Genomic DNA, 15,644 nt, shown 5'->3' with positions numbered 1-15,644 from the left:
AAAAAGTTTCGAATTAAAAAGTAGCGACCTCTTCTGTCAAAAGTGGAATAATTGCCAACTCGATTGACAACTCGACGCCACATGAACGCTACATATTTACAGCGGAAAAGTTCTCTTTACCAAAGACATAAATATTATTTATTAACGAGCCAACGTTTGAACTTTTTTTTTTTTTTTTTTTTTTTTTCTAAAAGTAAAGAAATTCGCTTCCTCGGTGTTGAAGGTGATTGATCGAAAAAACGAATGGAACGAAAAGGGGCCACTCGATACGATCTTTTCGAAATTTTATACATTAATATGTATTTATATGTATTTCATGGAAATTGTTTACTCGAGAAAGGAAGAAATTATGCAATATCGAAAAGATCGTTTACAAGATCGAACGGCGGATTTCAAGTTTGATACGAGCGAAGAAGGAAAAGTGTGGCGGGTCGACGATTCTTTAACGCGAAACGCGAGAGTAGCAGATATATATTCCGTTGTTTCCGCGGTGCAGATTCGCGTGAAATATCTGTCCGCGGTTCCGATATTTCGCGATATCACGCGACAAGGAGAAAATACCACCGACTTCTTATCGATTTAATCGTCTATCTTTCGTCGGCCTGTTCGTTCGCCCGCGAAGATAAAAAACGCGCGAATGTTTTAACATTTCGCTCGAGTGCGAAAGCGAATGAAACGAAAAAAAAAAAAAAAATGAAAAGAAAAAAGATGGAGCGATAAGAGGGAGAGAGAGAAAAGGATCGATCGATGCAAGAATGGAACTAGAAACGGTGAAGGAAAGCGTATATTTATTTGGAAATAGTTTACGGATGGTTTTCTTGAAACTGAGAAGAAAAGAATCTACGGTTTGTGGATTCTCGGGGAAGGGAAGGAGAAATGGGAACAAAAATTTATGGGAAGATGAATGGAAAAAATTAAGAGACGCGTGGTATAAACGAAGATTAGGAGAGGAAAGAAAACAAGACTACGAGTCGACGAGTAAAGGGGAAAAAGAGAGAAAACGTGTCGAAAGGAGGGATAAGAAAAGAGCGAACGAGGAGAACGAAATAAGGAGGAGGAAAAGAGTGGAAAAATAAGTAAAACGGAAGGAGTAAAGGAAAAGCGAGAATGGAGATAAAAGACGGTGTAGAGAGGGAAAGAAATGGAATTGGAATGAAGTCGCGAATAGATACGTAAATACGCAGTATATAGCAAGCAGTATAGCAAATATTATTACGTAGGAAGAAAACGATAGATATAGAAAATAAAGGTAATAAGAAAAATACGAAAAGATATTTCTTTCGATCCGATAATATTTTTATAACGAAAAATAGATCTTCTAGAATGTATGGAATACATGGAAAGCGTTGGGCGTGTGATTTATAAGAATTCCATTAAAATTGTCACAAAAGAAAAGGGGAGAAATTAGAGTAAATAAATAATTGGCATAATATGCCAAATAATTGGGCGTGTGATTTATAAGAATTCCATTAAAATTGTCACAAAAGAAAAGAGGAGAAACTAGAGTAAATAAATAATTGGCAAGGATGTCGGATTGATGAAATATTCGGTTATGTCAAAGATGAAAATTCGATACGGATCCTCCCGTTGTCGATAATACGTATTTCGAGCATTGGACAGGAAACACCGATCGTTAAATCAAACCATTCTTATCCGAACCACTGCTCCCTTTTGCTCTCGTCATTTCTATCTCTCGCTCTATCTCTATCAATTTTCTATGGATGAACGAACGAAAAGAGAAACGTAAGAGAAATAAAACGGAAGTGGAGGTTCGAAAATCGAAATTGCCAATACGGTCAAGAGTATCGTTTTGGTTCGCGGGAAGAACGTTACCAATAATATCAACGATCAAAGAGAAAACGAGGCGTTCGCTAGTCTCAACGCGTGACTCGCGTTTAGACCAGTATTCAATTTTTCCGCGATCGTACGATACGACTTACGATCGTCGTTATCGCCCTTTACGACTCTTCGTCGCGTTCGTTGAAATTTTTCGTCAGATTCCGAGAACAACTGACCGACTTATCGCGATACGAATCAACGTTTCTCGCTTGATCAGCAAGATGTTGATTCTTTACTTGGAAAATGAAATTTCAGCGAAAGATCGTCTACGTGAAACGAGAGAAAATAAACAATATTCGTTAGATCTTTCGCATAATCTATCATCCTCTCGATATTTTTATCAATTGTTCCGGACGAGACAGAGAAAATTGTGAAATTGACATCTCCGATATTCGATAATAGGATTCGATCGGAATATGAGATAAAGAGAAAAGTTACGTAACCGAGTAAGGGGAGAAATAAAAGATTTTATTTATAAAGGATCGAGCGATCCGAACGGGAGGAGAGCGAGAGCTCAGAATTTCTTTCTTTCGCGATAATTATAATCGTAACGGCAAATGGAAGGCAAATAATAAGGAAAACACGAGGGAGATGCGTCGTTATTTGAGAGAACACTCGACCAGAAAATATTCTCGTGAAAGAGATACCCTTCTCGAGAAATCTTGTAGCGCTCGTGAACATGTTCGTCCTAATAAACGGACGAAAAAACGCTTTTCTAGTAAGTACTTCACTCCTATATTTTTCTTCCTTTGCTCGAACGATGAAATATTTCGATCCGAGCGTATTCGATATTCTCGCACACCTCTAATAATTCTTATATTTATCCATCGAAATCAAACGATACGATCTGAAATGATCTGAACGAAGCGAACCATCTTTAACAATCAATATTTCTCCTAAAAAAAAAAAAAAAAAAAAAAAGAAAAAAGAAAAAAAAAAGAAGAAGATAATAAAAATTTTAAAACGTTCGTGGTTCGAAAAAATATGTAGCTACGATAAAAATTAAATTCCACCTTTCCCGAGGCAAAGTTTCAAAGGGAAACGCAAAAAATCAGTCGATCGCGTCGCTTTACCTATTCGAGCCTAACTGATCCAGAACCAAAACTGGAGAAAGATGGTGAAAAAAACTTTCAAAGAAACGTTGAACCGGAAAAGAAAGAAAAGACAAGGAGGAGAAAAGGAAAAAGAAATGATCCAATAAAGAGGAGAGGATCCGGTTAAAGATTCGTTGGACGTACGTAGATGAAAATTCCAAAGCGAAGAGAGAAACGATCGAACAAGATAAGGAGAGAGAGAGAGAGCTGAAACGGTGGATACGAGAAGAAGAAGATTCCTTCTCTTTTCTCTATTTTCCTTCACGAGGAACACTCTTAGCCGTTTTTCATTCCGGAAGATCGATCCTCGATGCCGCCTTTTGCCTGACCTAGAACGATCAAAAGGACCACGAAAATCCGTAGAGAGAAGAGGAGAGAAAGGGAAAAAAGGAAGACGTTTCTACTCGAGGGAGTGAAAGAACGTGTAACAATAATCAAATACCGCGGGGAGTGGTTCGACCTCGTGGGAAATAAAGTACGATAGCGATGGAAATTGAGAATTCGATCGGTGAAAAGCGATCATCGGATACAAACGCGATATGGGAACAACGTGTTCACCACTTGGCTTCGTTATCGATATGTTTCCCCATTTACCGAATAAGCACTGATTTTTTTTTTTTTTTACAATATCACGATCCGTGGGAAACGAGGCTTCACAACTTTTCAATTTTTACCTTCCATATTTTTTCATAATCTGACATTCGAGCAACGAAGAATTCATATTTTTAAGATTTTCAATTATTCCCAAACAACGTTCTCCCAAACTTGATTACGAATGAACGCGAAACGATGCTGTTAATTCTCTTCGAACAACAAGTTTCTCACGGCTTCTCGTAACTCTTATCGACGATCGTTTATTCCGTTTAATCGCACCGTGAATCGCTTCGAGCCTTCCTCGCTGTATCATCCTCGAGAATTATCTTTCCCTTTCGGCTAGGTCTGTTCACGGCAGTTTCATCGCCTACGCGAACAATCAAAATCTTATCGAAACCCTTTGCCCCGTCAAACTTCCCCGTTCGCCTATAAAAAAAAAAAAAAAAAAAAAATTCTCACACCTTGAGATCGAGCAACTAATTACAAATCTTCACCAACACTTTTGCATGTGGACAGAATTATCAACACGCCGATACGTTACAGAAGAGAAACATCGTTCCGAATCTTTTCTTCTATTTTAAATTCGATTTGAAACGAAAGAGAAAGTCCAGTTTTTCGTATCCATAATTTTTGAAAATTATTCGTTCTCTCTTCCCTCTCCTTCACTCTCTCTTTCTCTCTTCAATTGAAATTGAAACAATTGAAAAGAAGAAAAAAATGAATTGGCGCGTCTCTAATTTTTTCCCTTTCCTACATCAAAATTTTGTCGTTGTCAAATAAATGTTGATCGCCACATTTTGCAGGATTATCGATCGTAACGTCGGAAACGATCACGATTATGAAATTTCTTTGGGAAAGAATCTATCCAAAGTTGCTGATTCAATGTTTCCGATAAAAACGCTAGAAAAATCCGTTCATTCGATTCATAATAAAAGAAATCGAGAAAAATCAACGAATCGATTTCGCCAATTGATAAACTACGATCGTGAAGTATATTTTTAAAAATTAACCGATCGTAGATATTCTCGTTGCAAGATTACGTCGAGACGAAATGTTCTTCCCTCGAAACTGCTCTGCGTTTCTCTGTAACGTAACACGTATTTCGAACGAATTCAAAAGGATTGAGATAAAAATATACAATCATCCACTCGAGAAGTAATCCACTATTCGAAAGGAAATAGAGAGAAGTTATATATCTGATTCGAAGTGTCTCTATTTTCCTCCATTTCACGATCAAATACGCGAAATTACGATCGTTCGAGTACAATTCGAGTCGAGTTGTATACGTTACACGCGTTTCATTATTTTTTCACGTGATGCCACGACGCCGGTCATCCCTTGTTTCGCCGAGTTGGCCTTTCAATTTTCACCGCGCGATCCCGAAGGACGCGTGCCACTCGAAACAAAAGTCGGACAGAAGCTGAGGCCATCAAACATGCAAGAACAACGAACGGAAAGTAACGTCCCCTCGTTGTTTCCATCTACTCGTCCTTACCTACTTGTCGGTGTTCGAACTAAATAATATCGCTTCGAGAGCGAAACGTTTCGATTTGCTCGATTTTCCTCCCCCGAGGAAACGAGGGGAAACGAGATTTGAAACGGATGGTATCCGAATCGTGTAACGATTAAAGTATAAGATAAATGGAAATTGAAGGGACAGAGACAGTTGCGTCGGTTGGTCTTTAGCCACCGCTTCTGCTGTTATTACGAGCCATTATGAGCTTCAAAGCTGGAATATGGAACAAGTTACTATATACGCGACTTGGTCTCATTGTTTCGAGGGCTGCTTTAAAATAATTGCTAAGCGCTATTGTCCACGCGACAATCACCACTTTCATATCCATTACATTCACAGAAGCGAGAGGTGTTGTCTCGCGCTAATCCTTCTTCGCTGAATCGAAAATGAAACGACCAACTTTAATAGCATCCCTTCTTTTTCCATTCTTCTTTCCGCCATCGAGAAAAATGGAGAATAAGTGATGCCCACGCTACTTTCGCGTAAATGACAATGAATTTTCCGTAATTTATCTAGTCCTCCCCTCCTCCCCCCCCCAACAACAAGCAATTCCATGTTTTCGCAAGCTGGAAGTAAATTTATAAATTAATTTTTAATATTTTCTTTCTTGACCATCGAAAATTGTAGATTTTTCCTGCATCGTACGCGTAACATATCCGTTGATTTCTAATACACAAATATCACAGAAAAAGATATCAAATTATAACTGATATTTATTTATTGTCCATTTTATTCCGTAATCGTATTATATTAATTATTTGTACGTACTTATTTGTACTCTATATTCGTAGCTATCCCATAATTTTTCGAATTTTCGGAATTCTTTCTATCGAACAACAACAACAATATGAAAATTCGGATAGAAAAAGAATTGTAGGAGCGAAATTTCTTTTCGACGCGTAGCAGATTTTTTTTCGAGTAAACGAGTATATAATCTTATTATTATTACATTCTCGTATCTTTATACACGTATCTGTTTTTCCTTTCCACGCATTTCCCATTACAAATGAAATTGGTTGAAATGGGAATCGGTCAAACTCGAGCCAGCCAAACTTCGCTATGGAAATTCCACAAGAGTGGCAAACATAAAGAAGCTCTTAGAGGAAAGCATGGAAAGTCAAAGAGCGTACGGGTTGGTCTAACACGAGCTTTTCGTAGTATACGAACGACATACCGCAATCGCATGAATTTTTGACGGTCAGAAAATTCTGGAAAAGTCTTTCCATACCACCCATGAGATGCATTATTGAGCGATTAATTACAAATATATACTTCGTATAACCGCTTCGCAGCGTGAAAGAAAAATTTCATAACATAGGAACCGTACCGTAAATCGTTTAAAGCGATTCTTCTCTTTTTTTCCAAAGATCATCCATTTCAAAGATTCGCTTGTTTCAGGCAATAAATTGATCTGCGATTGCAAACTAGCATGGATCTGGGGTCTGAGGAACGAGACGAAGAACGTAAAGCTGCGGGACTCTCTGGAGGAGCTTACTTGCTTCTTGGAGAGCAATAACGCAACGCTGAAGATGAACAGCAAGGAAGATCTCGAATGGAACGAGGCGCTCGAGAATGCACGAAACACTGGTAAGTTGCCGCGCTACTTATCGCATTCTCTTTCCTCTCTTCCTACTTTCTCCAACTTTTCTCCACTCTTGTAACGCGTTGTTACGTTACTCGGATTTTCATTCGTACAACGATCCGCGAGATACGAACAGATTTCTGTAATAACCTAAGTGTTAATCATTCATAATCGATCGTTCAGTCTTAGATTACTACTTTCTCTCTTCTCTTAAAATTATGAAAATACGATTCATCCCGATTATCGTCGTCGTCAAATTTACGTACGTAATAAGATTCGATTCGTAACGTAACGTTCACCGTTGAATTTTTTTATTAATCTCGAATAATTTTATTTTAGCCGATTAAAAAATTGTTGTAATAATTGAGATGGGAACGAAACGCAAAGTTTTACCATTTTTTTGTACGTCATTCGAAACATTCGTTGTTTAGTTAACTTGCATCGCGAAGGGAAAAACGTCCGGAATCGTAATCGCTTAACCGTGTATCTCCGTGTCTCGGTGAAGACACAGGAGACTCCTTCTTCGAATCTTTCATTGTCTGTTGAATAATTAGCAAAGTGGGATTCTCTTTTCTACATTGTTTTTAAAATTTACGTTCAATCTTATATATTCAATCCTATATATCAATTTCTCGATTCAATTTTAATCATCGAGATAAATTAATTAATTTTTTGGATCCAAAGAAATGTTTTTTCTTTTCTTTTTCTGTATATCATTTATTTTTAGGAAGAATTCAATCCCGAGAAACCACTCGTTTTCGTTCCACAATTTCTTTAAATTAGTAAACAGACGATATCATTGGACATTAGTGAACGAGAAATATCGTGAATGCAATTAAACTTGAACTGGAAATAAAGCTTTTTTCTTATTACAAAATTAAACAAATAAAATAGTAAAATTTCATTTTATCATTGTCTAACGTTGAAATGTTACGTTCATCTTGCGCTATATACGCGATACGATACGAAAGGGAAATGGAAAGGGAAAAGGACAACAATGGAAAACGCGCATTCGACTACCGCTCGATACGCATTTTCCTCAAATTTTCGATTTTCCCCTGTTACAGAGGAATATCGGAGCGGGAATTCGAGAGACGGTAGTATCGAGGACGATGACGCTTACATGGGCGACGAGTACGAAAGTAAAGATGGATACGAGGATTCTTCCTCGAATTCCGATTTTCAACCAAAGGTAAGATATACGTTTACCTTTCATACGTTTTCCTTTCTTCCAGCCAGGGAAAATGGTATCGATTCCGCGTCACGTTTCTTCTTCCATCTCTCGCAAAATTAAACGTCCAACGACGATCTATCGTTGTTGTTGTTCTACCATCTATTTTATATAGTTCGTTTATCGCACTATTTACGTCGTTTTTCCAACAACGATCGAATCTTGAGATTTTTATTATTTTCGCGGAGAACTTTTTCGAGTTTTATATAACGATAAACACGATACCATTTGTTTTCCGATATGTTCGCAACAATTTACTTACTCTCCTTATAAACAATCGTTTGTATCGCGAACGAAAATCGAGAGGGAATTTTTTCAAATCGATTTATTTGAGCGTAGCATCGATATAATCAGGGATAAAATCAGAATTAACGCCGTTTGCGATAGCCGTTTCAAATTTCACGAAACAACGGCATTCTTCCAAACGAAACAACGCCACCTCTCTGAATTATAAAACGTTGTTACGTAATTTCTTATCGCGGTCGCGCATACCTTCCGTTTCGCCAATCCCCCCCTCCTCCCCCCCTCGTGAAATTTCTCGTAAATTAACTAGCCAGGCGTGACAATTTTTCGAAAATCGCGACGAAACCGCGAGTTAAAATTAATATTTTATTTGAAATGATATGAACGTTTTATTCTCTCTCTCTCTTTCCCTCTTTTTACAACGAATAAAATTTATTTATTCGTTCCCTTTTTATCACGGTGTAAACTTCGAAGCGAACGAATTTGCTAAATTTTTACGTAATATATCTCAGAAGATAGTTAGAAAATTTCGAAGAATAAAAAAAAACGTTTTACACGTGTCGAAGGAAGGAAAATAAGTATCGGATTATAGGGCTGGTTTAATTAACGGTTGCGAGAATTACTACTCGAAAGGCAAAACCGAGCCGGCACTAACACGCTCTTCTCCAAACAAATTGTTACAGGTACAGATGGTGGAGGGTAAGCTGTGCTACGTGAAGAACCTGTTCGAGTTGAAACTGGAGGAGCTTCCGTGCCCGGAGCCCTCGAGGGAGGATCTAATGGCGTCCGAGCAACCTTCGAGTCGGCACGAGAACGCTCGCGTCGGTTCCTCGGGTTCCATATGGTTCTCATCCTCGGCCGCTCTTATTCGCCTTCACCCGTCCGTCCTTTTGTACTCTCTTCTCCCAATGCTATCGGTCCTTGTTCACGTAGAAGCGGCTTTATTCGCCACCAACGAACAGATCGCCGGAAGGACGACCATCCGTCTGCGAGGAAATGGACGGTTCTCGATATCTCGATACGTAAATACCTGCATAATCGAATCGAATGCGAGGTGTGTATGCGTGTGAATCGTCGCGCGTGTCCTCGCACGGAAATCAAAATTTTTATCATGCTTACTAGTCTTTCCACAAACTAACGCGAGATACAAGTAGTTTCTCTAGAAACATTTTTCAAATAATCCGAGAAAAAGGATTCCGACTTTTTAGAATTCGACCGATCAAAACCGAGTCGAGATCCGAGTCACTAGAAATTAGCAAGTATGATAGCAGGTACACGTACAACAACCCCGATCACGTATCACAAGGCCATCGTTGTGAATTCGAATAGAAATAGATCGGCGGTCGAACGAGTATCGCCCGATCATTTTTTCCTGGCGAAAAAAAAAGAGAGAACGAAGCCACCTTGCGAGGACACGCCGAAAACACGTGGTCGGGCGTGGAAACGGAATTATCGAACGTGATTCCGCCGGATACACGGTATCTCGAGATGAACTAAAACACCAAAATTGTTCGATTCCCGTTTTTCTACACAAGCACAACGGTCTCGTCGCGTACGTTTAATTTAAGGCTGCTTATCCGTAACTGCCATTTTTCATTCTCGTAATTTCGCATCGTTAACTTTTCGCGCGCGATTTTTTCTCGCCCGATTTCAAACAAGTTTGTAAATAATACGTCCGTCAGAAATGGTCTTCGTGCGTTCTCAAGAAAGAAAAAAAAAAAAAAAAAAAAAAAAAAACATTGTAAAATAAACCTACGCTCCTTTTTTTATACTTTTACACGGAATAATCTAATACAACACAAGGTTGATCGAAATTTACCAAGTTGCGACGAATATCATCATTTAGCCACGAAACGTTTAGCCATTAGATCGTGATATCGTTTGTTGTGATGAAATCGATCGTTTCGTACAACTCGATGTTGATTAATTAATTAAAATAGATCGGATGATCGGAAAAATGTTGGAAATGAAATAAGAGATAAAGTTTCATTTCGAATCTCTTCGAATCCCCGTAAAATGAACGGAATAAAAAGAAAATTTTTAGCGATATCGATCGAATGCGAATTCGCAAATAGAAATAGAAACGAGGCTCGTATCGCGATCGATTTTAGGATTTTAGGAAAAAAATATCCTAACGAGACTTTGTTCGTTTCATCGATCACGGGGTAACGTTGTAATCGATTGATTTAATTGAACACATATCATCGAGGAATTCGCAGAAAACGGGGGAGTGGGGTGGAGGAGAATAAATCAAAATTCCATCAATATTTCCAATTCGTCAAAAATATTATTCGCGATTATGACAGAATGTTTGGAATATATTCGTGGAACGTGTTCGGGAAAGATCGATTTCGAAAGGCCGAAATAAACGCAAAAGTTGATATTTTACAAAGATTTTAGGTTTTACATTTAACATCAAGTTATAAATAATTTAAATTCGTATTAGAGGAAGAGAGAGAGAGAGAGAGAGAGAGAGAATAAGAGATCTACAATAAACTTGGCTTATAACTTAATAATAAATAAGTCTCAAATCGGAGATTTTTGTACGTCAACTTTTGCGTTCGTTTCGTTTCAGAGATCGAGGAAACTGATATCCCACTGAAACGTGGAAACGTCAACGCTTTGTAAAAAAAATCAACGTTTCGATATCTACTCGTATCATTGCATTTTCACGAAGACTCTTCTGACCGAATCTGATTCATCATCGGTCCAAACATTTCTCTAAATTATATAACGTACACGCGCGCGCATACGTTAAAATTGTTTTAACGAGTGGATAATTTCTGATCAACCGCATCCTCGCGAGATTCTCGGAAGTTGGGCGGAAACGGAAATTGATCGTGAATACGAAGCTTACGAGTCAATTCCCCGTGCAATCGCGCTGATTTTACCGTTATGGATCGTCCTCCATTCCTTTTTGTATTCATCCGTTGATCGACCAATATTCAATCCTATTAATTTACCATAGGATTAAATATCTTTATAATTCTCTTTATCGAGAAATCTCTAATCTCTAATCAGATTTAAGCATCGAGTCACTTGATATATCGTCGATTATCCTCAATTTTATTTTGTACCAATTTCATTATTAATCCGAATCGAATCGTTCGCGATTTTTCATCATTTACTCCTTTCATTCGTGAATATCGATCGATCGATACAAGTACCTAATAATAATCACGGACGATTGATCGGTCGAACAAATTGTTGTTGTCGATCAAGTTTCGCTAGTCAAGACGCGTTATCGCGTAATGTTCTAATGATTCTAATTAGAACGAAAGAAAGCGATTGGCGATCGAGTAGCAAGGAAAAGAAGGAACGAGTAAAAAAGAATACACGATTGATCTTCGTTTTTATACGTGGATAATCGGTTAAAAAAAAAAAAAAAAAAAAAAAAAATCTGTCAAAGAAGAAATTTCAAATTCCTTGATTCGATAGGTAATATCTTCGTTGTTAAATCCTCGACTCGCGATCGAATGCAATTCCCTTAAACGTGTTTCGAAAGTATTCGCGCGGTTTACGCGACATTCGATCGCTAAATTGGCGCGGTCTCGAGTTTTTTGAAAGAAGGAGGAAGGGAAGGAGGGACGATGCGACCTCCCTTCGTCTCCGTCAAGCCTCCCTCTTTGGCCAACTGGCTTAATTACGCCCCTAATTGAACGTCAGACAATCGAGGGAAAGAAGAAAAAAAGCGAGTGAATTGGTCGTTCGCGACGATACACAGCGAATTTTCTTTTTTTCTTTTCCTTTTAGAACCGCGGAGAGCAAACGAAAAGATAAAGGAACCACGAACGATGAAAAAACGTCGAAAAAAGAAAAAGAAAGAACATCGTCTTTTTTTTTTTTTTTAATATCGTATCATAGGAAAACAGTATTCTTAAAGTAAATTGGACGAATATCTCTCTGTTTCTTTCTTTTCGACTCCACTTCTGTGTGCCATCTTTTAGCTTTTAACTTATTATTCGTAATAGTTAAGTTTTATCGAGAATCGAGGAAAGCAGAATAATAATTAGATTCAAATTTCTTCTCTCTTCGTTTGAGCCGTTGCGATATCGTAAGAAATTTTTAGATTTAAAGCTTTCAATTACAAGATAAACGCGACTAGGGCAAAAACAATATCGATTATCTCTGTTTATTTTTATTACGAGAAAAAATTTACTTTTTAAAATTAATTTTTAAATTTGTTCTAAAATGTTCGAACATTCGAGTCTCTCGAGATATTCAAGATCTCGTTATTAATTAATATATTCTAGGGAAAAAAAAAGACAGAAAACCAAGGATATAAAATTATCGAAAAAGATATCCAATCCCTCGACTCGTATTATTCGCTCATAGATTTTTACTAAAAAATTCGTGTGTGATTATAATTACGTCTAAATTCACTTTCTAATCAAGTAAGTTTACTAATTTGAAATACATCCCTCTCCAAAAAAGAAAAAAAAAAAAAAAATCGAGAATTACACGCACGATGAAACGAGATTGAAAAAACACGTAAGAATAAAATTTTATATATTACGATCCTGCCTCATTTTTATCATAAAAATGCCAAACTATCGAAGCGAAATTGGCGTCCAGGATCAAATCCTCCTTGATAATGATGGACGATCGACTAATAACGTGGAATATCGCTTGCCCCGCGCGATCTAGAAGAAAAAAAGAAGCAAAAAGTGGAAGAAAGTAGAAAAATGGAGAATTATCGATGATGTTGAGATTGTTTGTCATAGTATATGCGTTATTATATATATATATATATATATAGCATCGTGATATACAATATAGTATATGAATAGTCGGATTGCAAAATGACCTTGGCCGGAAAGACGAAGTTGATGAGTCGATAGAAGAAAAAACACGATTAAAACGCACATTGAAGACGTAGTTTAATATCCGTTAACTATCTTTAACTATCTTAAAGTTATTTTTTCAACTTTTTATTTACAATTTTCTTTTTCAGTCAATTTACGTATAATACAATTTATACAATTGTATTTCTTATTATTAATACCGATCTGCTTCTAGTCATTTTTTCTTTCATTTAATTTTTCTACGAATTTTTCCAAATTCAAGATACAAATGGATTACCATTCAAATACATTTTTTGTATTTCGACAAAACGATATGTAAATTAATATTATACATTATATTTAAATAATTACCACACTATCGCGTAGTAATAACTTTGAAAAAGACAATCTATCTAAATTTATTTGTTCTTTCCCTATTTCATATAGCGTAAAATGAAAAAAAAAAAAAAAAAAAAAAAAGAAAGAAAAGAAAACAGAGCGTGAAATAAGAAAATTAGAAAAAATATTCCATCTTTTTTCCATCTTTCATTTTTTCTTCTTTTTCAAAAATAGATGAAAAAAAGTAATTTAAAACGAATGATTTTAGACGAAAGTTGATTCTTTTACCACGGATAATCTTGTAATTAGGACAAACGTGAGTTGAAGCAGTTGGAGAATTTGACAAGTAACGATAAAATTGAATGGGGAAAAAATAAAGAAGAATTTCTAACTTTATTCTGGAAACAAAATTTAATTAACATAATAAATCAGACATTAATTAAAATCAGAATAATACTAAATTAACTTCGTAATAACGTTGTGAAATTAAGTTCAATCTACAATCTTCCATTATACTTCAGCAATCAAAAAAAATCTTTCAAATCCATCTTCTTTAAATATAATATGTATACGAATATTGCGATAATTTGGTAAAAGTAAAAAAAGATCATGCTACATTTTCGATCGATCTAAAGATTCTCTACGGGGTATGAATCGCGAGGTCGCGAGTTAGATTTTCATCAATTATTCTCTTAGATCTCTTAGTTTAAAGAGCTAATCCTCTTTTTCATATTCACCTTTGGCGTTCTTCGTCGACTCGATCGAATATCGTTATTTAAGAATCCCGTACGATGATATTTTGTGGTACGACGCCTGTTGTAAATAGAGACGCATACACGCATACGAAGACAGACAAAAGAGGTGAAAAAAAAAAAAAACAAGTTATACAAATAATTAGAAAAAAGTAAATTAAACGTTGAGGCGATCGAGTAAGATTATATTCGAAACGGAGTTTCGTCGCGTGCGCCACGTTATTCCCTAGAGAAAAAGGTAAACTTTTTCTCGAAATATCGAAAATGCATCGATAGCTATGATTTCTGTTCACCTGTGTTTCACGTGTGCGTGGAGCGTTCTCGTTCGAATCGAGGATATATAAAAGATGTTTTAAAAAACGTTCCAAATTTGTTCAATAATTCTCGATAAGCATAGGATATAAAAGAGAAAAATATATATATATATCTCGTAAGCTAGGTTTAAGCACGATTCTTAATTAAGAGAAATTTAAAAAAAAAAAAAAAAGAAAAATATCTGTCTGTTTCTCTCTTTCTCTCTCCTGACACGCACAGCGCGCGCCGGAAGCGTGCGCCAATACAAAATGCATACACACATCCATAATACACGCGCACACATTGACACGCATATACACACGAATCCTCTGGAAAATATTAAACTCGTAGATAAACCAAAGATAAGAAAAGTTTGGTGTTAGTCGTTAAGAAAGCTCATTAACACACAACCGAATATTCAGTATCCGCCTTTGATCGGTCATCATCGTTTAAGAGCAAGACTAATCGTCTCGAAACTCCAATCGTTGGTGGAGGAGCGTCGTTGTTTCGATCGATGAGAGAGAAAAGAAAAATAAGTGAATAGCGTAAACGCGTTTAACTCTCGTACGATAAGGTTCGAGTTAAACAGGAGTTTGACGAACAAACGATGATCCCTCATTTTTTTTAGATATACGTACATACGTGTATGTAAAATGGTGCGAATTTTTTTTTCGTATCATTCGGAAGTAAGAACCCGTTCCAACAGAAAACGAAAGCGAAATTGTAGCATTTTTCTAATCGAAGAATAAGATCGTGTAAATTTCGTTTTGTTTCGTGAAAAAAAAAAAAAAAAAAAAGGGAGAGAAAAATAACGATAGGATAGACGAGCATGAAGCATGAACGAAATTTCGCGATTTCGCGTTTTTTTTCTTTTTTCCTTTCATTGTGCATAAGAATTACGGCATTGATCGTTGTTTCTATGTAACAAGGAGAAGAGACGAAAAGAAAAATAATAAACGTCGAATTTATGAATCATACATGATGCATCATACGTGCGTGTAAGTACATACGTATGTACTTACGGCCCATTCCGGATTTTCACCCGTGCATCACATTTGTTATCATTATTCATTTCAATTTCCCCCCTAACTATTATACACATGTACGTATAGATGAGCGTAAGGAATACGCGCATACGAGCTCTTTCTTCTTCACACCAAGTGATTCTAATTTTTAAGCTAAAAACACATGGGCGTGAATGCGCTACGATGTAAGTTCTAAGATTTTGAATATTGTACTACTTATTATTATTATTATGGATTCACAGTCAAGCCGTAATATGTATTATATGTTCTTTTGTAAGATCTAAACGATAAATAAATAAATAAAAATCGTCGAAAAAGAAGAACGCAATCGATTTCTCTTTTCTCAACATT

General features: G+C 36.5%; 1 protein-coding gene and 1 long non-coding RNA gene across 3 annotated transcripts in view; one reads left to right on the top strand and one right to left on the bottom strand.

The window, feature by feature from the left end:
- Con (leucine rich repeat protein connectin) overlaps positions 1-9,861 on the top strand; it is a 165,300-nt gene extending 155,439 nt beyond the window's left edge. The window contains exons 4-6 of the mRNA XM_003690236.4: positions 6,442-6,630; positions 7,693-7,817; positions 8,783-9,861. Of these exons, the coding sequence (XP_003690284.2) occupies positions 6,442-6,630; positions 7,693-7,817; positions 8,783-9,169 (701 nt within the window). The 3' untranslated portion in view covers positions 9,170-9,861. The remainder of the gene's footprint in view (positions 1-6,441; positions 6,631-7,692; positions 7,818-8,782) is intronic.
- Positions 1-15,644, bottom strand: part of LOC105736474 (uncharacterized) — a 106,999-nt gene that overhangs the window by 83,682 nt on the left and 7,673 nt on the right. The window lies entirely within an intron of this gene.

Source organism: Apis florea, unplaced genomic scaffold (assembly GCF_048593485.1).
Source record: "Apis florea isolate Af1SG1 unplaced genomic scaffold, ASM4859348v1 contig_1615_pilon, whole genome shotgun sequence".
NCBI classification, from domain to species: domain Eukaryota; kingdom Metazoa; phylum Arthropoda; class Insecta; order Hymenoptera; family Apidae; genus Apis; species Apis florea.
The sequence above is the reverse complement of the archived record's forward strand: the minus strand, read 5'-3'. Positions and strand labels throughout refer to the sequence as shown.